We start from the raw sequence: 24631 nt of genomic DNA on the forward strand, positions 1-24631 counted from the left end.
TAGATAATTAACAACTTTTACCTCTAAAGAGGAATCTAAGAGACAATTTCAGTTTCAAGCATTCACTCTTCATCCAGATGGAAGAAAAATTATAAAATATTTTCCCCAATAGTTATTATACTAATAATTACCCACATTAACGTTAAATGATGCAAAAGATGTTTTGTTTTTACTTTTTCTTTTTGCTATTTAGCAATGATACCTCTGGTTTAATGCACCATTATTTCTGAACAAAAATATTTTTTAGGGCTAGGGATATAGCTCAGCGGTGCTGCGCCTGCCTGGCAAGAGCAAGTTCCTGAGTTCAATACCTGATACCAAAAACAAAATGTTTTTTAGAAAGGAACTACTGCAATGTTTCTGATCAGAACATGTTAAACCAATCTTCAAAGATAATTTTAAAAAAATGTATAAGTTATACGTCTGTGCTTCTTCCTTAAATGGGTAAATGTTGAGTGAAATATTTTGGTAGAAAGCTTTCATAAATTTCTGGACAGAACTGTATCTCAGAATAAAAAGAAATGGCTAACATTACCCCTTACCTCTCTGGCTAGGCACAAAATAGGTGAAACAAATTTATACAGAAAACAGTTTACTTGAGATAACAAAGGCTTTTTCTGAAGAAACATCCATTCTAAATTCTCTAGATATTGAAGTTCAGAAGACTGAATTAACTAGATAGGTATATATGTCCTGTTTGGTTTATAAAAGAGAAGTTTCTGAGTAAAATATATTAAAAACAAATATTTTCAAAGCAATATAACTGAGTTTGGAAAAAATAATCATTAGCAACTTACTTTGTCAACAGGACTTGGTAATGGAGCATGGATGACACTGAAAAGTAAAATTTAGAATTTTTATCTAATTTCCTGACAATGGGGGAAATAATGTGACCTACTAGAATATCTTAACCACAAAACTGATATATTTCTTTATATAATTAAAATAATGCAAATTATATTTTAATATTTTCATAAATATATTAACATCTCAGAAAACAAAATAAATATAAAAAGCTACTTTTTATACAAGAATAATTTCTAAAAACAAATTTCAAGTCCAAAACATAGTGAATGCCTTTTGAGGACCTACTACTTACTGAGGGCTACAATGACTTCCTTCATTGTAAGTATTTCTATAGAGAAAAATATGCTCTTTAAGTAACTCATATTCAATTTTGTAATATATAAACCAAATTCTTTTGAAATTAAACATTCCTGTATGGAAAGCCTTAAAAAAACAAAGTTTAACTGGAAAGAAAGGCTATAATATGGAAATTTGTTCCGGTGAAAAACTTTAGCTGATCAAAACAGTAGGAACTGTTTCCCACCCAGCCACCTGAGAAGCGAACTGAAAGCTTATCAGTGATGGTGAACCTTTCAGAACTTTCAATGATACAAACAGCCCACTGTGGCATGCATGGCCTAGGTTCGCCGCCCCCGGCTTAGGTCTATCACTTTAGAACAAAGTATTAAATAGACATCATAAATTGGCAGTACTTGTCTTTTGGACCTGATAAAGAACTACTCACAGGTAATGCAGAGCAGTTAAACATGCAGGCTCAGAAGCTATACTCACTGGGCCCAAATTCTGGCTCTACTTACCAGGTGAAATGCAAATTGCTTAATTAAGATAGTTCTCAGCTTCCTCATCCATAAAAGGGAGATAATTATAAAACTAATCCCATATAATTATTTTTAGCATTAAATGTTTTAATATAAATAAATAGCTTAAAACAGTGTCTAGGACACAGTAAGCAATTAATCACTACTACCAGTCCTAAGAGATGTGAGCAGCTAAGGAAGCCAGGGTCTCTACTCTACAGTGCCCTGAAAGATGCTATATTGTGTTCAAGACAGATAGAGGGGACATACAGCAAGGCTGCCACCTATGTCCTCTACTAGTTGCTTATCATTTCACATCTTAGAAGTCACTCTAGTGATAGCCAGGTTGAAGAATGACTGTGCAAAGCTCCTAGATTCAACTGCTTAATCACAAATAAAAGCTGCTGAGAAACTAATCTGGTATGACTTGAAATGGAATATTAAGTACCAGCACCCACCTCCTTTCTGAGTACCAGTAATAACCCATACAGAGTTCATTGAGCCTGTGTAAACCCCTACTGCACCTTGATTACATGTCTGTGTCTCAGAACTATGTTCAATTCACTTTTGAATTCCCACAGCCTATTACAAGGCCTAACAAAGCTGGTGCCTAGTGAAGGTCTTAAAAAACTATGTACAGGGCTGGGGATTTAGCTCAGTGGTGCCAGCGTGTGCCTTGAAAGCTCAAGGTCCCGAGTTCGATCTCCGGTACCAAGAACAAAAAACAAAAAAACAAAACAACTATATACAACTTTAGTTGTTTTTTCTCCATAAAACTAAAATAGACAGACAAATATAAGTTTATTTTTTCTTGAAAAAAATGTGAAGTAAAACAAAGAAACACATTAAAATTACTCAATGCAAGCACCCATATAATCATTTTAAGTATATATCCTTTTCTCTACAGATATACACACATGGTCTAAATGGAAGCAATAGTATTAAAATCTGTCTTTCTCAGTGATCCAAGCACAAACATCTATTTTTTTTTTCAGGTATTGGGGAATGAGCTCAGGACCTTGCACTTGCCAGGAAGGTGCGGCACCACTGAGCTAAATCGCCAGCCCCTGTTTTTCATTATTTGTTTTGGTATGGGGAATCAAACTCAGAGGGTCAAGCTTGCCAGGCAGGTGCTGTGCCACTGAGCTACATCCTTGGCCCCATACCATGTATTTAAACTCTAGGCATTCAAACCATGTAAACTGCTAATAAAAATTAGATTATAGTAACAAATAGCCAATGTTTATCCTTTACTTATATTTCAGATACTATGCTAAACTTTTTCTTTTTTGGAGACAGGGTCTCACTATATAGTTCAGGCTGGGCTTGAACTCACTGTGTAGCCCAGGCTCGCCTTGAACTTGTGGTGATCCCCCTGTCTCAGCCTCCTGAGTGCTGAGATTATAGGTATTCACCACCATGTCTGGCTACTAAGCTAATCTCTTTAAGTACACAATCACATCTGCTTTATAAATACTATAATCATCTTCATGTTTCAAATGAGAAAAATGAGCCCTGATTAAATCACAGAACAAGTAAAGTCAGGCTTTGAACTGGACAAATCGACTTCTAGGCTTTGCTCTTCCTCCAGTTCTAGAGAATTATCTGATCAAATGCATCTTCTTCAGAAAGTCAATCAGATTATATACAATGAAACTGGCAGCAAAAATTTAAATGATGCTAATATTTAACCACATAAAAAAACCAAACAACGAGAAAAAAAACAGCAGTAAAGATCAAAAGGATTAGGGAAATGGAGCATAGGGACAGAATTCACTGAAACAAACTTCAAAAAATTACCATGTTCTATTAGATGGAACCTGAGAATGCAGATGACTCCTTACTTAATTGCTCAAAGCTTTTAACTTCATGAAAGAAAATTCTCATTACCAAAAACAAATATTAAAGTCTTTAAAAAGCCACATGTCATTAGTTGATTAATACTGTATTTCTAAAACCTCAACTTTTTTTTTCAAAACTGTAACTCTTGGTTCATAAAAGCTGTTATATTAAAGTCTCTAAATTTTACAACAATATTAATAAATTATAATCCAAAATAGGTAATAATATTTTAAATTTAAAAGGTTTTAAAATTTTTGCTTTGCTTCAGCTAGTCTTAAAATTAAGGGAAAAATCTGGCAGCTTTTAACTGAAGCATAAAATATATGACTAACAAAACTCAGTATAGATTACCACAGTAATGGTAGGACCTCTCACTACTTCATCTTTCTCTCTTCCTTAGGCACTATTCTACTTTTCCTTAAATCTAAGCATTCTGGCATACCTCAAATCATGTAAACTGCCAATAAAAAATAGATTATAATAACAGAAACACCTTTTGAAGGACAGAAAACATAAGAATAAAAACAAGCTTCCACCCTACTCAAGCTTCCTCCCCTAAATGAAAAAGTTTAAAGTCTAAAGACTGCTCAACTCCCTTCAATACTTCATAATAATAATTTGTAAGAAGTACAAGATCAAATGTCTTATGTTTACACTTTAAAATCTGTACTTTAAAAGAAACATTTAGACTGTTTCATTCTCAATAAAACACTGAGAAAAACTTTTAAAAACTCCCACCAAAATAAGGTATGTTAACTATACTGATTTCTTTAAGGTCCTATAAGATTATGACACTGGTATTAACTTCAAATGCAATCACAGAATTATATTCAATGCAGATCAAAAGGAACACAGTTACTGTTCACCGTAACAAACATACCCTAAACACTGAGAAATAAGTAATTATCTATCCAAATTATAAAGTTAGATTGAAAAACAAAATAATCTCTGTCTCTGATATATTATTTACTAGCATTAAACTGATGCAAAAAGTAATTTAAACTGGAGTATATTACATTCTAAAAGCACCATATCAATTTTCTAATATTATTAAAATGATCCTCAAATATTAGCAGTATATCATCTTCTAGAATATTATCAACTAAGGTAGTTACTCCAAAAACTTCACAGCACTAAATAATACTCACTCTGAGCGGAGTCGGGCTTCCATACCATCTGGTAGAAAAAGTTTTATTGTGGAAACAATACACCCATGGGTAACTGGTTAAAACAAACAACATAAAATAATTGTTTAAAAATATAAAACTTTGTAACTCTCATAGGTAAACGTATTATTTTATTCTTAAAGTAACAACTTGTGGGAAAGAAAATAAATCTAGTGGTTTAATGACAACATTCATCACCCTGAGAATACCCAACCCTGTCCATAATGAATCCCAACTGCAAGGTAGTTATAGATAGAATTGTTCTATAATTATAGTCAATAAAGCCCAGCTAAATATGTGGAAATACAACTGAGGAAGGGAAATGTATTTTTGCCCCTATCTACTGACATCAAACCTAGTTCTATTCTCCTTTAAAATATAGTATAGTCCTTATTCCTAGTTCTTCGGTTCCCATCCAATCTCCCACTCATGGCTCACGAACGCTAACATAGGTTAGATACAGCCTTTCTCCCATTTTTTTATGGGCAAGAAAACCAAGATTTCAGACAAGTGTAAGTGCCTCTATAATGTCCTGCTAGTAAAGAGCTGGAAAAGAGACAGGTCTGGTGGCACAGGCCTGTAATCTCAGCACTCTGGGAGGGAGGAAGGAAGGAAGGACGGACAGACGGACGGACGGAAGGAAGGAAGGAAGGAAGGAAGGATGCATGTATGTTCCTTCTGAGGCAGCAAGATCACAAGTTCAAGCCCAGCATGAACAAGCAACTTACCAAGACCTTGTCTCAAAACAAAAATTAAGAGCTGAGGATACAGTTCAGCAGTAGAACACCTGCCTAGCAAGCACAGGGCCCTGGGTTCAATCACTCGTACCAAAAGAGGAAAAAAAAAAAAAAGAAAGAAAGAAAAAGAAAAAGACAAATGCATCAATCAATTAAGCAATCAAGGTCTGGGGAAAGCTGAGTATGAAGGCTTTGGATTCAATTCCTGGATGGACATGGGGACACACATAAACACAAAAGAGGCAGGGTGATACAGTGGAAAAAGACAAGTATTCTTTTCCATCTTTTCCTTTGGTAATGCTAGGGAGTGAAGTTAGGGCCTTGTGTGCTCTAGGCAAACACTATGCCACTGAGCTATATCCCCAGGCCCGTTTTTAAATTTTATTTTGCAGCCACACATATGCTGTTTTTATGTTTACAATTTGACAAAAATCTATTTGAATATACAAATTTTATATATTTTACAAGGAAATCTAAGATGGTAGATATGCAAAGTTTACTTTACAAATACTTTTTTTTTTTTTTGGTACCAGGGATCGAACTCAGGACCTTGCGCTTGTGAGGCAGGTGCCAGAACCACTGAGCTAAATCCCCGGCCCTCCAAATACTTTTTAAAAGTTAAGTGTATAACTTAAGTTAGAAAAGTCTTCATTTACTTCTGTACATTCACACAACCAAAGACTGACCTTTGCCAGGTTTACTGAAGCAATTTAGGTAATAGTGGAAGCATTATTACACCAAAAATTACCACTCATTATCTGCTTCCCCACAGTATCATCCTAATTCCACACTAGTAATTTTCATGTCCATGTTATTTTAATCAAACTCAATACAAAGTAGACAGATTTTTGGGTCAAAGGCATGGTAGGTGCACTCTTGGATTCTGGAGGATTCTGGAAGGCTCAGGATAGCAAATTTGAGCCTAGTCTAGGGAACTTAGTGACATTATGTCTCAAATAAAATAGGGCTCTAATTGTAGTGCCATGTGAAGGCCCTGGGTTCAACACCCAACACCAAAAAATGAACAAACAAAAAAACTTCACACAAAAAAAACTGAATACCTAATTGCTCTTTTGGTTCCTATGATGACGCATCAAAATCAGAAAAGGTCCTTAACTCTGAAATTTTGAGAGTTCATGCATTTAACCAACTCTCTTCAGATTAATGATTTTTTAAAAATTAATTTTATTGGTACATTTAAGGTATACAATATAATGACAGTCATCATTGGAAATTTGCACCTTTACATAATCTCTCTTGGTTTTATTTTTTCCCCATTCCCCTGCCCTCCCTTCAACCCCTCCATCCCTCCCTATTTACAAAGACTTTGTTTCCGTTTTTTCATTTTCTCATATTAATACCATTCCCTTCTTTCCTTTCCCCTACCCCTTCCACTTACCCCTCCCCTTTTGCCCCTTTTCTTCCTATTTCACATTATCTATTATACCTTTTAGTCCTTATTTACACTTTCAGTTTCTCACATTAGAGAAACTATTCAGTATTTACACATGTGTGTCCTATTTATTTCACTTAAGAGTATCACCTCAATGGCCATCCATTTAGCCCCTTTATTTGCGATTTCTACTTCTTTATCTGAGAAATTTCTGTTCATTTCAGATGCCCATTTTTGGACGGGGTCTTTAAATTTGGGAGGTCAGGGGCCAGGGATTTAGCTCAGTGGTTCTGCAGTACCAAAAAAAAATAGATAAATAAATTAGGGAGGTCTGATTTTTTAAAGTTCTTTATATATTCTAGATAGTAGACCTTTGTCTGAGGAACAGCAGGTGAAAGTTTTTTTCCACATTGTGGGTTGTCTCTTCACACTGTTGGTGGTTTCTCTTCTCCACAATGCACTTTTTTTTGGTACTGGGGATTGAACTCAGGACCTTGCATTTACAAGGCAGGCACCAGAACCACTGAGCTAAATCCCTGACCCTGTTGGTGGTTTCTCTTGCTGTGCAGAAGCTTTTTTTTTTTTTTTTTGGTACCGGGAATTGAACTTGGGTCCTTGTGCTTGCAAGGCAGGCGGTGGAACCACTGAGCTAAATCCCCAGCCCTGCAGAAGCTTTTTAGTAAGAAGAGATTCCACTTGTTGATGGATTGTGCTGATTCACAGGCAACTGAAATTTTGTTCATAAAATCTTTTCCTACACCACTAACTTCAAGAGTTCTACCTAACCTCTGTTCCAGCTGGTTCAGCGTTTCTGTTTTAATATTTAGATCTTTAATCCATTTCGCTTTTAGTTTAGTGGATGGTGAGAGATATAGGTCTAGTGTTTTTTGGGGGGTTTTTTTGGTACTGGGGATCAAACTCAGGTCCTTATCACTAAGCTAAATCCCCGGCCCTATAGGTCTAGTTTTAATCTTTGGCAAGTTAAAACCCAATTTTTCCAGCACCATTTATTAAAGAGACTATCTTTCCTCCAGCAAGAGTGTTTGGCTCCTTTGTCAAAGATGAGGTGGGTGAGTGTGTCTGGCGTTGTTTCTGCATCTTCTAATCTGTTCCACTGGTCTTCAGGTCTGTTTCATTGCCAGTACCATGCTGTTTTTATCACAGTAGCCTTGTAGTACAGTTGCAGGTTGGGGATTGTGATACCCCCTGCCAGGTCTCTGTTACCTAAAATTGCTTTTGCTATTCTGGGTCTCTTCTTGTTCCAAATGAATTTTTGGATTGTTTTCTCAAGGTCCATGAAGTATGCTGCTGGAATTTCAATTGGGATTGCATTGAATCTATATAGCAGTTTTGGAAGTATGGTCATTTTCACTATGTTGATTCTTCCTACCCATGAGCAAGGGATGTCTTTCCATTTTCTGATACAGTCTTCAATCTCCCTTTTCAGAGTGCTACAGTTTTCAGAGAAGAGGTCTTTGATACCTTTTTTGTTAGGCTGATTCCTAGGTATTTCAGTTTTTTGGATGTTATTGTGAAATGAATTGTTTGCCCTATTTCTCTGTCAGGGAGTCTGTTGTTTATGTACAGAAATGCTATTGATTTTTGTGTGTTGACCTTGTATCCAACTACTTTACTGAATTTGGTTATTAAGTCTAGAAGACTTTTGGTGGAGTTCTTGGGGTCTTCTATATAGAATATCATGTCACCTGCAGACAATGACAATTTGACTTCTTTATTTCCTATCTTTACACCTTTTATTTCTTTCTCTTGTCTAATTACTGTGGCTAATGTTTCTAAGACTATATTGAATAGTAGTGGTGATAGTGGACATCCTTGTCTTGTTCCTGATTTTACTGTGAAGGATTTCAGTTTTTGACTATTTAGTATGATATTGGCTGTTGGTTTTTGCATAGATGGCTTTTATCAGATTGAAATAGAGACATCTATTCCAATTTTTTGTAGTGTTTTTATCATAAATGTGTGTTGGATTTTGTTAAATGTTTTTTCTGCATCTATTGAGATGATCATATGGTTTTTGTCCTTGGCTCTATTGATATAGCATATTACATTTATTGATTTGCATATGTTGAACCATCCCTGCATCCCTGGGATGAATCCCACTTGGTCAGGGTGTATGATCTTCTTGATGATCTTCTGCATTCTATTTGCCAGTATCTTATTAAGGATTTTTGCATCTATGTTCATTAGTGAGACTGGCCTATAGTTCTCTTTTTCGGTTGGGTCTTTCTCTGCTTTGGGCATCAAGGTGATGCTTGCTTCCAGGAATGAATTTGGGAGTATTGCTTCCCTTTCATTGAAGAGTTTAAAGAGTAATGGCAGTAGTTCCTCTCTAAATGTCTTGTAGAATTCAGCAGTGAAGCCATCAGGACCTGGGCTTTTCTTAGTTGTTAAGTTTTTTTTTTGGTACTGGGGATCAAACTTGGGTCCTTGAGCTTGCACACCAGGTGGCGAAACCACTGAGCTAAATCCCCAGCCCCTAGTTGGTAAGTTTTTAATTATGTTTTCAATTTCATTGATTGATACTGGGTTGTTCAGAATTTTTAGGTCTTCTTCATTCAACTTTGGTAATTCATGTGTATCTAGGAATCTGTCCATTTCTTCTGTGTTGTCCATCTTATTGGTGTATAGGTTCTCAAAGTAGGTATTGATGATCCTCTGGATTTCTGCTGGGTCCATTGTAATTTCATCCTTTTCATTCCTAACTGCATGGATTTGGGCCTTTTCTTTCCTTTTTCTAATAAGGTTGGCTAAGGGTTTGGCAATTTTGTTTATTCTTCTGAAGAACCAACTCTTGGCTTCATTGATTTTTTGTATTGCTCCCTTAGTCTCCATTGCATTGACTTCTGCTCTGATTTTTATAATTTCCTCCTTTGTATGAGCTTTGCGTTTGTCCTGCTCTTCTTTTTCTAGAAGCTTGAGGTTCAGCATCATGTTGTTTAGTTGGGCTCGCTCTGTTATCCTAATACAAGTATTCACTGCTATGAATTTCCCTCGTAAGACTGCTTTCATTGTGTCTGATAGATTCTGATATGTTGTACTGTCATTGTCATTTAATTGTAGGAACTGTCTGATTTCTTCTTTAATTTCCTCTGTGACCCATTGGTTATTCAGAAGTGTGTTGTTGAATTTCCATGTGTTTATGAAATTCTTGCAGTTTCTTTTGCTATTGATCACCAATTTCATCGCACTATGGTCTGATAATCTACAGGGGATAACTTCAATTCCTTTGCACTTACTTAAACATGTTCTTGAGTATGTTGTCTATTTTGAAGAATGACCCGTGTGCACCTGAAAAGAATGTGTATTCTGATTTTGTGGGGTAGAACACTCTGTAAACATCTGCTAAGTTCATTTGTTCAAGAGTTTGAGTTCTAGTATTTTGTTGCTTATTTTCTGTCTAGTTGATCTATCTATTTGTGGCAGTGCTGTATCGAGGTCCCCCACTACTATTGGATTAGTGCTTATTTGATTTTTCATGTCTGTATTTGTTTTATATGGTTGGGCGCACTAGTATTTGGTGCATGTATATTTATGATTGTCATCTCTTCCTCTTGGATTCTTCCCTTTACAAGGATGTAGTGTCCTTCTTTGTCTCTCTTAATTAGTGTTGGTTTGAAATCTACTTGATCTGCCAAGAGGATAGCTACTCCTGCTTTTTTTCAGGTTCCTGTCACATGGAGTATTGTTTTTCACCCTTTAACTTTCAGTCTGAGTTTCTTTGTGAATTAAGTGTGTTTCTTGTATGCAACATATTGGTGGATCTTGCTTCTTGACCCATTCTGCCAGTTTATTTCTTTTGATTGGTGCATTGAGACCAGTAACATTGATGGTTATAACTGATACGTATTGACTTATCATTGTCATGACTTTTTCTTTTTGTTAGATTCTCCCCCTTTACATTTAATTTCTTGTTGTGCCCAATGGATTCAGTCTGCTGTGTTTCCTGGGGTTGTGATCCTTGTTGTCTTTTCCTAGGAGATTGTCTAAAATTTTCTGGAGTGCTGGTTTGGTATTCATGAAGTTCCTAAGGTGCTCTTTGTCATGAAAGTATCTTATTTCTCCATCAATTTTGAAAGATAGTTTTGAAAGGTACATCAATCTGGGTTGGAGGCTGTTTTCCTTTAGGGCTTGAAATATGTCACTCCAAGCTCTTCTTGCCTTGAGGGTTTGTGTTGAGAAGTCTGCTATGATTCTGATGGGCTTTCCTTTGTATGTGATTTGTTTCTTTTCTCTCACTGCTTGTAGAATTTAGTTCTTCTGTTGGGTTTCTGGAATCTTAACTATTATGTGCCTATGTGTAGATTTTTTTTTTTTTATCAAGGCTAGCTGGAGTCCTATATGCCTCACTTATCTGTATGTCAAGTTCTTTTCCCCTGCTTGGGAAATTTTCTGCCATCACTTTTGTGAACAGTTTTTTTATGTCATCTGCCCTCTCTCCTGTTTCTTCATTGACACCGATCAGTCTTATGTTATTTTTCTTTGCATCATCTAGCAGCTGCTGGATTGATTTCTTGTGGTCCCTTACTATTTTAAAGAAATTTTTTTTCCTGGTCACTAATTGCAATCTTCTCTTCTCTTCCTTTTTTTTTTTTTTTTGGTACTGGGGATCGAACTCATGTCCTTGCGCTTGCACACCAGGCGGTGAAACCACTGAGCTAAATCCTCGGCCCTGTAATCTTATCTTCTATATCTGAAATTCTGTCCTCACATTGGTTCATTCTGCTGCGTAAACTTTCAGTGGAGTTTTTAATCTCCTGAAATCTGTTTGCATCTGTTTTATGGATTCCATTTGTTTCCTATGTTGAGATTCCATCATGTTCCTCAGCTCCTCTATTTTTTTTTTTTTGTATTAGGGATCGAACTCTGGTCTTTGTGCTTGCAAGGCAGGTGGCGGAACCACTGAGCTAAATCCCCAGTCCATCTCCTCTATTTCTTTTTATGTGTCCTCTCTAGATTTATTAATCATGTCTTGCACTATGGGCACAATCTCTGCTGTTATCTGAGAAATTATTTCTCATTTCATTTTTTCCAGATCCTCTTTTGTTGCCAGTTCAGGGAGTCCAGGTGGCTCAGTATCAGATTGTTCCATCTCGTTTTCCTTTGGGGTTGCTTTAGGTGATCTGGAAGTCTGGTTTTGGGGTGCTGCTGGTGCCTGTGCTGGGGGCAGTGGTACAGCAGCCCAGAAAATTCACCTCCTCTGTGCTAGGGGCAGCTCTGCATCTCCAGTGAGACTCCTGATGACGTTGGTGAATCTGTCTGCAGCCGCAGCTTACCTGACCTCCTCCAGACCCCACAGTGAAGCCATAGCTTCAGGGTTGGTGCCCCAGACCCCCACATCCCAAACTCTGGCATGCAGATGGGTTCACCCGGGTCTGCTTGATGCTCTCCAGAGCAGGTAACCAGCTGGGATCTGGTGTCTCTGAGTGCGGATTTCCTCCCCACCCCATTTTTAATTTTTTTAAAAAAAATTCATATACTAACATTCTGTCTTCATTTATAGGCTGAAGTTCAGCCATCAGAAAGCCATTAGAAAGCTTTCCTTTTTCAACTACTTGTTTATCTCAGGTATAACTGTTGTTGTTCTTCTTTTCTTTTCTTTGGATGCTGGGATCAAATCTAGTACCTCATGCATGCATGCCAGGCAAACATTTTACCACTAAGCCACACCTCCAGTAACCTTATAGGAAAGGCACGATAAATGTTTTAGCATAAATTAGTTTCTTAACTTCTTCCAAAGGTGTTAAAATTTTTTTTTAAAGTATCACTGTAAGCACACTGATTCAAACATATTTGACATATTTTCTATTTTAATCCATTGATATTATTTGTTGCCCAAATTGTCCATCTTTGACCAGTGAGAATTCACTCATGTTAATTCCTAAAAGTCCTTCTGACAGGAGGCCAGCAATCTTACATAGCTTCATCGCTTCCTGGTATACAAAGTCTTGTAGGCTCAATTAATATATTTAGGGCTCCAGATTTAGTGTCAGCTATTTCCAAGGAGTCTTGTTTCTATCTAGTTGGTAGGAATCCTTTCTCTAATTACAGAGATTCATTTTTGGTGGAAGGAGTCCTTTCTGTAAGTATAGGGATTCATTTACTATTTTATTTCTTTTAGCATAACATGGAAGGATACTGTGCTTTGGCATATTTTTTTTTTTCCTGGCATATTTTTTGACTTGGTCATGAGTAGTGGTTTTCTAGGTTTACTTATTTGCTCACTAAATATTCACTGAAAACTTCCTGACTACAAAGCAGTACTCTGGGAAGGATGGCGAGAACCATGATTATGACTAGGTCTCTGTCTTTAAGGGATTTCAATAGAGAGAAAGCAGAAACATAACAACAAAGCGGGGAGGTGCTACAGTAACTATAAACCACTATGGGAATCTGGAATGGAAAAGAGCAAATGAGACTTCATGAAAAGACTAAAAAGGAAAACCAAAAAACAGAATAGAAATCAAATGCTGGAAACAGAAGGAAAAGCAGAAAAAATGGCCCGAGCAAAGGAACAGGGAAAGAAAGAAAAGGAAGTAAGAGAGTGCACACACATGGAGAGAAGCAGAAGAAATTGGAGATAAGTGTGCATTTCAAGGCCCTCTAAGTGCAAGGGCCCAATAAAAACACTATGTAGGTTAACTACTTATAACAACCCATGTAAATAGTTACTTTTATGTCCTGGTTTACAAATGAGATGACTGAGGACAAAAAGGCCAAAGTAATTTCCTTGAAATCAGAGCTTTAGTAAATGGCAGTACAAGGATTCAAAAGAATCTTTTCTGTATATCATCTTACCTTTAAAAATCCAGCGCAACATCTTCACATCAAGGGAATAAAATTTAAAAGTTGAACTGAGTCTACATTTTTAAGGGCATCAAATGTACAATTAAACATTTCAGACTATATTTTGTAGCAAGTACAACTACAGTCATTAAGGCTTCTTAAAGCAGGAAAAGGGCATAAATAAAACTGGAATAGAATAATGTCCTAGAAGAAGTATATTGGTAGAGTGTGGTGGTCAGAAGTGGGAAGACACTGTAACACTGTGCTGGCAATAGAAAAAACAAGATTCAGGGAAAGGAGACAAATGGTTAAGACAACACAACTATTGAAGGTAAGGAAGATACAGGATTCAGAAAACATGCAGTCTCAGTGAGAGTGTTTGGTAGAATGATGGAACAATAAAACACATGGGAAAGTCAGTATAACATTCTGGTTGAAGAGAAAATTAAGCATTGTAAAAAGTTATTGTGATACGACAGCAGAACATTCAAAAGGAAACTAAGCATCTAGAAATACAAGTTCAGAACCTATAAAAATGGATTCACAGAAGACAAGGCAAGAAGGAAAACTGGTTACCTGAGGAGAGAGGAAAGCACACAAAACAGTTGATGCTAGGAACATTTTTCTTTTTTGATTGGGCTGAGGATTGAATCCAGAGGCTTGTGCATGCTAGGCAAGCACTCTACTAATGAGCTACATATATCTCCATCTCCTTTTTAAAAATTTGAAATAGAGTCTTGCTAAGCTCCCCAGGCTGGTCTAGAACTTTCAATCCTTCTGTCTTGGCTTCTTGAGTACATGGGATTATAAGTGTACCACAACACCGAATTGATATGAGTAACTTAACTGAGCAAGGTTCCTAAACTCAGACAACAGAAATCACAGGTACCATACCTGCTAGTGTTCCTTCTTAGGACTAAAAGGTGGGATCCAGGCATCTGTAGTTTTACAAAGTTCTGCAGTAATTCTGGTACACAGCATGGGTTAGAACCACCAGCCCCCCCCACCCCCGCCTCTTTTTTCAATGAACCAAAGAACACTGTCAAGCCATCAGAAAAGTTCCCTTAGTCAATCTGGTAAAGTTAGTACAGTCTGTATTCAATTTTGTGATTTCCCCTGGCAGCTGGAAAATGAAGTTGGCAAGAGCTCTTTTGAAATGGGCTATGATGGGTTCCAAAACACAGATGGAAGACCCTAGAACTGAAGTTACTAAGAAGGGCAAATTTAATGACATAGATTATAAAAATGATTAGCAAGAACTTTAGTAATAATAACAGTGCCTGGGCCTGAGCTGAGTACTTTATATGTACTCTTATATATGTACTCTTTCAATATTGACATTGAATACTGCCACAATATGAGCATCAAACACTGTATGACAACCCAGTAAGTTGCAAAATCATGATACCCATGTTATAAGATGAAGAAGTAAAAAAGACACAGAGCTAAGTGATGGTACAATAAAGTAGTGAGTAACAAGAAGACTGCACATTTTCAGCCCTCACATTAAGCTTGTGAGGATTAGGAGGAAGGTTGTAAAAATCTTGGTTGTGATACTGACAGAAAGAACTTTCATCAAACAGTAGAGGACGATTCATGAGACATTTTAAAATTTGTTCAACTAATATGTGTCAGGCTGAGTGTGGAGATTCTATAATGAAGATAGATACTGGCTGCACTCACACATCTTAGAGTTTACTGAGGGAGGCAAACATATAAAAAGGAAGAGTGCAAGGTGCAATAGGGTTGTGGAGGAGGCACCTTGTCTAGCCTTGTGAGATTAAGAAGTGTCTCTACGCATAGAAAAAAGCATGCACAAGGACTTGAAGGTCAGAAAAGGTAAGGTCTATTGTTGGGAGTAAAGTAATTTTGTACAGTCAGAGCATAAAGCCAAAAGAAGATACCATTGACCTTGCTCATAACAGGTCCTTTGTTCATAGGGGCTTAACCAAGGAAAAGATATTGGAGAAGAGAATATAGGATGATGAGCTAACTGGAGTTATGTGTAAAATTTATAGAACTGGCCCAAACTGTGCAACAGAAGTTTATTGTAATGATGTGTGACTCAAAACTCAGGCTTGGAGCAATTAGTAGGTGTGGAAACCAGTGAGGGCCAGTAGTTGGGTGGGTAAGTCATAGCTTTCTCTCTTGTTTTCCTTTCAAAAACCTATTAGAATATAAGCATATGTGTTAACAATGATATTTTAAAGAGATTATTTTGTACATGCCAGGCTAGTGAAATCTGCACATATGTTAGCAATTATAGGTTCTGCTTGCCTTATGTAAACTAACATTTGATTACCTCATTCTTTTATCAATTAATGCCTAATCATTCTCTGGGAAATGTAAGCCATGAAAGCAGACATTCCTTGAAGGACAGTGTAATAAAATTCTCTTCTCTGTGCATTACACACAGTTGAGCTTCCATTTATTGAGCTCAATGTACTGTCTGCTGAATGACCTGCTCCCAGAGGTGCATTATGGCAATATAAGATACAGGACCATCCAACATAGGCTTGTTTCCAGAATGGTCATACATAAGTTGAGTTCTCTCAATAAGGAGTAATTAATATTTTGCATCAAAATTCAATCTTTCTTTTCTTTTCTGGTTTACAACTGTAAATGGTAATTTCTAAGACTATCCAAATTGAAATCAAAACCTAAATTCCTGAGGAAGCCAACAAAAACCAGTAAAAATACTGCTACTGCTGCAATAACACTGAGAATACATACACAAATACAGGCATGAACATACAAACAAGGACATCATCACCACCACCATCACCACGCCCGCATCTACTGTGCAAAATGGCAGTCTCACTCACGACAGTGTACCACCAGATCCGAGTATGTTCAGAGGAACAAAAGGAGAAACTTGCCCAATTGTTCCACTGTCCACATTAAAGTGTGACGCTGCACACTTTTTGGTTCTGATAAGTACTACTAGCTGCCTACCTACCTCCATTGCTTTCCCTCTTATTTCTTGCTAAAAGAACTCCGATTTTGTTTGGGGCAACAATGTACACAGAACCTAAAGAAATAAATCATAATTGATCTATTTCAATAATGGATCTCCTTCCTCTCCTTTGCCAAGTAACTTCCTATGCTTCTTTGCAACTATAGGTAACTATATATGTGACCTATCCATGTGGCCAGTAAGACATAAGGAGAAATACATTGGGAGCATTCTTTTAAAGACTATTCTTTCAACACAAAGAGTCACACAAGGCATTTTGCTCCACCTCATTCTTTTTGCTTGGGAATACTGGTATGTCAAAAATAATGCCTGAGGCCATGGGCCATCCCCTTTGCAATATAAACAAAAAGCATAAGAAACTAACATATTAAGGACAGTTGACCCTGAAACCCTGATTGTATCACTGAGTTAAGAGATAAACACTGGACCTATCTACCTCCAGACTTTTCAATGTCTCATTAGTCTCAATATTGTATTACTAATAAATATCCCATGGTTTAGGCTAATCTTAGTTGGTTATCACTGCAGCTATCTTCTAAGTGATATAATAGTGCTCTATGCTTTCATAATGTTTTGAAAAATATAAATAAATTACTAATTAACATTTCAGAAATTAAAATTTTTAAAAGCAATAGGGGAAGTGGCAGACTTTTAACTTTCCACTGCATATATATAAAATGTTGTATTTAATTAGCTTCTACAAGCATGTAAAAAGTACTGCTTTTTAACATTAAGTAAGAAAGAATAGACAATCTTTTTTTTTGGTACTGGCAATTGAACTCAGGTCCTTATGCTTGTGAGGCAGGTGCGGTGCCACTGAGCTAAATCCCCGGCCCAAGAACAGACAATCTTAAAAAGACAAATAATGGGAAAATCGATCCATACCCGTACCTTTCCGTGTGTTCTCTGTCACATCTACGCCAAACTGGATAATATCACCAGAAAGAATTTCACATGGTGGACTTTCTTCAGAGCCTCGACTTAATCTCTGGCTATTTATAAAGGTACCATTACTACTTTTAGTGTCTTGAAGATAAAACTGCAAGAGAAAAAAAGAGAGCCAACGATTAATAGCAATAATTTCAAACTTTTTTTTTAAACTAAGGACTGATGAGGTGGACTTTTTCCGTTATTATTTCTACTCATTTCAGCTAATGTTCAACTTATGAAATTAAAATCCTCAAACTGGATGACTTAAAATCAAACTACATAAAATGGTTACAACTAAGCTAGAAAACAGCTTGTCAGGTCCTCAAAATGTTAAACATCAGGTTAATATGACTCAACAATTCCATTTATAAATTTTAAAAAATGAGACAGACATGTAGAGATAGGAGGTTCTATTTACAGGGAGAGAATAGAATAAGGGCCTCATTAGATTTTCTGGCTAGAAAGAGTTAAAACTTTACTGGGGGAATTCCTTTGGAAGCAATTAAAAGGTGAGAGAGAGAGAGAGAGAAAACGAGAGAAGCAGATATAGGACAAGCAGATATAGGACGGCACCAGATAGCACAAATGGCAGGAGGACTTATATCAAAAAGATCAGAGGGAAGAGAGCTGACAGGCAGAACACAGAGGAAGCCAGATGCACAAAACCAAGATAGCCACCTCTCCCCACCTCCAATAAAATGCAAGACACAAAAGAGGGAGGGGCCTACCTAAAGGTAAATAACTCTTATTTAGTATATAAAAATATATACTCACACCCATGCATACACAGTGGTACCTTGGTTCATGAACTTAATTTGTTCTATGATTCTGGAAAAGATGAGCATGTTTGTGTTTGTGTGGGAAAGATGGCCATGGTTACGTCTGACATCTGATGCAGTTTGCAAATAGAAACAAAATTTTGCCAAATGCTCTGCAAACCAAATTTTTTGCAAGCAAAAGCGTTTGTGAACCAAAGTACCACCGTGTATATATCTCTATATATTACATGTATTCTCACTCTAGGGTCACTATATTACTGCACTAGATACACATGCATTCCCTTACTTAAATTTAAATCACTAACTCTAAACTGCCTTTTTTTTTTTTTTTTGGTACAGAGGATAGAACTCAGGACCTTGCACAGGCGGCAGAATCACTGAGCTAAATCCCCAGGCCCTTAGCTGCCTTTCTATAAGACTCCTCCTAGCCAACCCATAAATCTTGGAGATAAAGTCCTGATAAGGACAAACAGGCAAGGAGAAATCAAAGCCCACCAAAAGGAATGTACACACTGGCAGGGATGCCCAGTTTAGGGTCCTGTAGCCTGGGATCCATTTAAAGACAGCCCAGAGAGCCAATCAAATTGTGACAAGTTCTAGGTACCCACCTAAAAGGAAGGATCCCTAGAACCTAATAAAGAACAGGAACAAAAGCCTCACAGGAATCCATCCTTCCGGACTCCCTACCCGCTCTCTGGGGCAGCTTTCTGTCTTTGGTTTTTTTTTCCCCTCCTTACAAACAAAGCATCTTCCTTTCTTAAACTCTGTCCCTCTAATTCCTTCTTAGTGCTGAGTTCACAGTCCCCGTTAGTTCATCCCAGCCATGCTCACTCCCAGATGCAACAGACACATTAAATACCTTTCCAAGGAGTGAGGAAACATATCAACAAGGACTCAATAGGATAAAAGCCCATTCTTACTGATCTTCATGTTTCATTTATTTTTCACTCTTCCCACAAGTACTCTTTCAAAACACACCAAAGACTAAGCAATTTGCAGAAAATATGAAAATGACATTTTATTTCAGTGATTCTGAGGTGACAATTTAAAGGTTACTAGGAAATCTATGAAGAACTTGTTCTCTGTTTATAATTCAAAATAGACCAAATGTTACTTTGGCTAGCAGTTTACACATTTAATTAAAGACCATTAATAAAGAAAATGTGTTGATGTTTTATAAGCCCATTTGAAATTTACATATCTTAACATTTCACACCAGGGTGATAAACATGAGCAAAACCTTCAAGCAATAACATTTCTCCTCAAAATTTTGTCTGTACTGAAACTTACTATAAAGGGAATTGTGGGTTTTTTGTTTTGTTTTGTTTCATAATAAATATATTCTTGAGAAATGTGGCAATAAGTGGGTTCTGGTTTAATTATGTGTCCCTAGGCAAGTAAAATAAGGGAATGATACTAGATGTACAGTGGTTTTTAAACTTCAAGTACTGCTGCATTAGTGGGTTGTTAATTTAATGAACTGCAGTGTTTTTTTTTAAAACATAGAATAGAAACAAGAGTACATGAAATAAGGTTCAGTACTGTTTAGCAAAATTTGTTGAAAAATAATTTTTAAAAATATATATTAATGTAAGGCCAGGGATTTAGCTCAGTGGTTTCGCCGCCTGCTGCACAAGCACAAGGACCCGAGTTCGATCCCCGGTACCAAAATATATATATATATATATGAACACTTCATATTTATATATGAATACGTGTATTCCTATATAACTCCAAAACCATAACAAATCTTCAAATTAAAAACTGTAAGTCAGGGCAGGGTGTGGTGCACATACTTGAAATCCCAGAACTCTGGGAGGCTAAGGCAGGAGGACTAAAAGTTCAAGTCCAGCCTAAGCAACTTAGTGACATAGTGAGACCTTGTCTCAAAATAAAAAATGGGTTGGGGATGTAGCTCAATGCGAAGGCCCTAGGTTTAATTCTCAGTTCTGCTCCCACCCAAAAATATATATGTGTGTGTGCGTGCATGTGTATTATATACAACAGTATGCAACTATATAACATACAATATATATAAATATTTTATATATATGATGTATATGTAAAATCAGTATTAACTCAAGTTCTTTTCATTCTGACACAGCTGTATTACTATCCAACCCACATCATGGTACCATGTTGGCCTCCACTTAGTTTCAACATGTTATTTACATTAGTTGATCATTCTTCCTCTGCTCAATCTAAAGGCTTCCAAATACCTTAGACTAAAATCCAAAGCCCTAGGGGCTGGGGATGTGGCTCAGCAAGAGAGCCCTTGCCTAGCGTGCAGAAAAGCCCCAACTTTGATCCCTAGCTCTGCAAATTAAATAAATAAAATCCAAAGTCCTTACCCCTGGAGCCTGTAGAGTGCTACATGATCTGGCTCCTGGTTCTCTCTCTGAACTCAATCAATCCAACTCTTTTTATCCCTGATCCCTCTCTATCACACAATCTCCACTTATGCCCCTGATTCTCTGAAGCACTGGTACAGAGCTAGATTGCACTTAGTTCCCTGTAGAGATACAATATCTCCCTCTGCCTGTTTTGAAAGACTGATAATAAAAATAATGGTTTTCCACTTTCTATAAAACAATCTACTATTAAATCTACATTGTATAGAAGTATTTACTATGAGATTAGGTTGCTAAAGGCTTACAGGTATCAACTTGTTTGCAAAAAATTGGAAAGAGATTGGGCTTATTACAGTCCTTGGAGGCATTTCCAAGAAGGAAGTATGTTAGTTGTCCTCTTTGACTCTAAAATGAGAAATATTCTTTTCCTCCATGCAGATAAATCCTTAAAGATTTTTTTCCCTAAATCAGTTTTGACCACAATAAAAAAAAAGTAAATCTGTTTAAACCTGAATTATCTTTCCCAGTAGCCTAAGCATTGTCATAGCAGCTCTGGTATTTGCACTAGCCAATGAACCTTCATTTTGATGTTGAGCAGGCATGTAAGGAACCCTAAACTTGTAAAGCCCTCTCTGGCATGTGGTCAAAGTCCAACAACTGTACTATCATTGTTTTCAGGGTTTAATTCTTCAATCAACTCTGCTTTCCCAAGTGAACATTAAAACCCCTAAAATTCAAGCACAGTGATCAAGGATAGTGATCCTTAACTGAAAAGCTTTTCTTTGTTCATCAGTCATTTGTTCTTGTCTCTTGCTGATCAATTTCAATGACACTGGTACGGTATTCCCGTTTTCATAATTTGCTCTCTGTCATTCAGAAAGTTCCAGTTGTAGATTAATTCATTCCATATACACATGAATTTTGCCTTACTTTCAACTTTGCCACAATCTGCAAATAGTTTCTTTTCCACTATAATGATACACTGTGGCTTTCTAACCCTTTCGATGTTGATAAGTTTGCAATACCCAAACACCAATAGTTGAACTAAAGCTTCAGAATAAAACACACATATAGCAGACATGCCATAGATAACCACAAATTGTTAATTCCTTATAGGGCAGTTTTTAAAAACATGGATGCAGGGTGGATTCTTTGTAGATGGCAGATGTTGCAACAGAAATTTTTAATCTACTTTAATCACAACCTAAAAGCAAACACTGTGGCTAGAGTAAGTAACATGGTATCCACACAAACCCCAAAATACAAATGAACCAGGAAAACTACCAATTGCCACAGAGATACAGGAAATCAATTCTGTGTAGGAGGATGCATAGGGAAGCAGTGGGAGCATTTGAGGGACCTGTGGAGAATAACAAAATAGCCACTGGACCATATGGAGATCAGTTTGAGAGGAGAAGCTGAAAATGAATAGGTTTAGCTCAACTCAGCAACAGGTGAGTGCAAGGTTAAATCCTGAAAAAGGCTGGAATATATACATACACACACACATATGTGTGTGTATGTATATATATATAAGTGTGGTATATATGTATATAAGTCCATAAACTATATCCATATATTATATATCCATAATAAATTATATCCATATATAGACAGATACAGAGATATAGATGTAGATATAGGTATAGATATATTTTTTGTCCTGGTGCCTGGGATTAAACCCACGACCTTGTGCATGTTGAGTCAGGCTCAACTACTCAGCTATATCCTCACCCCCTATGTAAATTCCTAAAAGCAATCTACCAACCAAGCTGCCACCCAGTGAGGGAAAACTATTGGGAATAGAGCCAAACTTGAGTGGATAGGGGCAGTAAAAGAATAAAGAAAACGCCTAGATAAAAGTAGAAAGGGAGATAGGAATAGTGGCACACGCGTTATTCCAGCTGAGGAGACCAAGACAGAAGAGTGCAAGTTTAAAGTCAGCCTGGGTAACAGTGTGGACCCTGTCTCAAAATAAGGTAGGAAAAGGGTTAGGGGTGTAGCTATGTTGTACAGCACTTGCTTAGCATAAAACAGGCCCTGAGTTCACAAAAACAAACAAACAAACAAACAAACAGAGGCCCTGAGTTCATTGTCCAGCTGGGGGGTTGGGGGTGTGTTTGAGGAAAGGAGGCCATCGTATTGTTGAACATTTTACAAAAACAACAGAAGAGGGAGCTCTATGAATTAAGAAAGTTATCCTGAACCATGACCTCTTCTTAAGGCACAGAAAAACTAATTTCACCTGAAAATGAACAAGAAAACTTATCATCAAGGTCACATCCCATTCAATTATTTTAAGGGAAAAAAAAAAGGATAAGGAACAGAATAACATCTTCACAGATAATGAAAGACAGACCTTGGGAACAGATCAAAATTGTTCAATTTCAAAACAAGCTAGAAGACATGAAGGAGGATAATTCAAGACACAAAAAAACAATATTAATCATAAAATTACAAAAGGTGAGAACTAAAAAACAAGTAAAAGGTCATTTCAGAAATAAACACAAACTAGAAGGAAGACATTAAACATAATAATACCTTATGAGAAACAAAAAGTAAAAAGAAAGAAAATTTTTAAATCAAGAAGAAATGAAGGAAGCAACATCAGCAAAATGGTGGAGCAGGTACCTCCAAGCTTCTGTCCCCACATACAAACACTGAAAAGAAAAACCTCAAGAACCAACTTTGCTACAACTCTAGAAAACACTCGAAGGCTTACAATAAACATTTAACTAAAAAATTTTTTTAAAGCTTAAAAATGATAGAGAAGCTTTGCAGCATTACATACCCTTGTCCTATCTCCCCCTCTAGCACAAAAGAAGTCTTGAAGATATCAGCATGCATTCTTAGTGTGGGACCCTAGTACAGTGCCTAATTCTATAGGGACGAGAACAGACCTTAGTCACAAAGTACTGTGTCAATTTAAACATGTTTAGAGGTGACCTGAAGGGCTGAACAAGGTTCTTATCTGTTTCGCCTAACTTAGCAACACTTGGGGGAGGGGTTGTTAAGCCCAAGGCCTTGTTCATGCTAGGCAGGTGTTTGACCAACAATACTGAGCTACACCCATAACTCTTATTTTTCCTAAATCACAACCCACTCAAAGTGGCTGCCATTGCTTGAAAAGTGGGATTTATACCAGGTTAATCAACTTAAGAAAGTCAACCAATATAAATCACCACACTAGCAAAAAGGGAGAAACCTACACAACCATCTCAATTTATGTAGAAAAGACATTTGGCAAGACATGACATCCTTTCAAAATTAAATTCAGAAAGTTGGGATTAGAGGGGAACTTCCTCAACATGAAAAAGATCACTTATGAAAAATTCAGTTACCTTAATACAAAATGGTAAAAGTCTTCCTTCTAAGATCAAGACAAAAATGTCCAGTTCTACCACTGCTATTCAATATTGTAATGAAGTTCTAGAAGTGACAAGAAATACAAGACATCCAAAAAAAAAAAAGAAAGAAAGAAATACAAGACATCCAAATTGGACAGGAAGAAGTAAACTGCTGTATGTCTATTCAGGTGATGTGATCCTATACGGAGAAAACCCCATGGAACCAGAAGAATGACATTAGAGATAATAAACTCAATAAAGTTGCAACTTACACAATCAACACACAAAAAGCAGTTTGCTTTTTCAGTACTGAAGACTGAACTCAGGGCCTCAGGTATGCTAAGCAAGTGCTCTAGCATTAAGTTACATTCCCACCCCAGGAGCTGTGTTTCTATATGCAAGCAAGGAATAATGCAAAAAGGAAATTACGGAATCACTTCTATTTGTAATAGTATCTAAAAGAATAAAACACCTATGAATAAATTTCACCAAGGACATAAAACACTTGTACACTAAGAACTATAAAATACTGTTTAAAGAAATTAAAGACAAGCTACATAAATATGTCTCATGTTCATGAACTGGAAGACTTAATATTGTTAATGTGCCAATATTACCCAAAATTCAACACAATGTATTAAAATTCCAATAGCCACGCTGCAGAAATGGAAAAGTGGATCCTCAAATTCATATGGAATTAG

The 24631-nt window shown here is 36.8% G+C and overlaps 1 protein-coding gene across 41 annotated transcripts in view; it reads right to left on the reverse strand.

Annotated features, from left to right (window-relative positions):
- Slmap (sarcolemma associated protein) overlaps positions 1 to 24631 on the reverse strand; it is a 144711-nt gene that overhangs the window by 68511 nt on the left and 51569 nt on the right. For all 41 annotated transcript variants that reach the window (XM_087182311.1, XM_087182283.1, XM_087182314.1 and 38 more), the window contains exons 2-4: positions 17415 to 17562; positions 4595 to 4667; positions 798 to 834 (exon numbers count right to left, since the gene is read on the reverse strand). In XM_087182311.1, coding sequence (XP_087038437.1) covers positions 798 to 834; positions 4595 to 4667; positions 17415 to 17562 — 258 coding nt within the window. The remainder of the gene's footprint in view (positions 1 to 797; positions 835 to 4594; positions 4668 to 17414; positions 17563 to 24631) is intronic.

Source organism: Heterocephalus glaber, unplaced genomic scaffold (assembly GCF_053883595.1).
Source record: "Heterocephalus glaber isolate CG9 unplaced genomic scaffold, H.glaber_assembly_v1.0 deba00001472, whole genome shotgun sequence".
Taxonomy (NCBI): Eukaryota; Metazoa; Chordata; class Mammalia; order Rodentia; family Bathyergidae; genus Heterocephalus; species Heterocephalus glaber.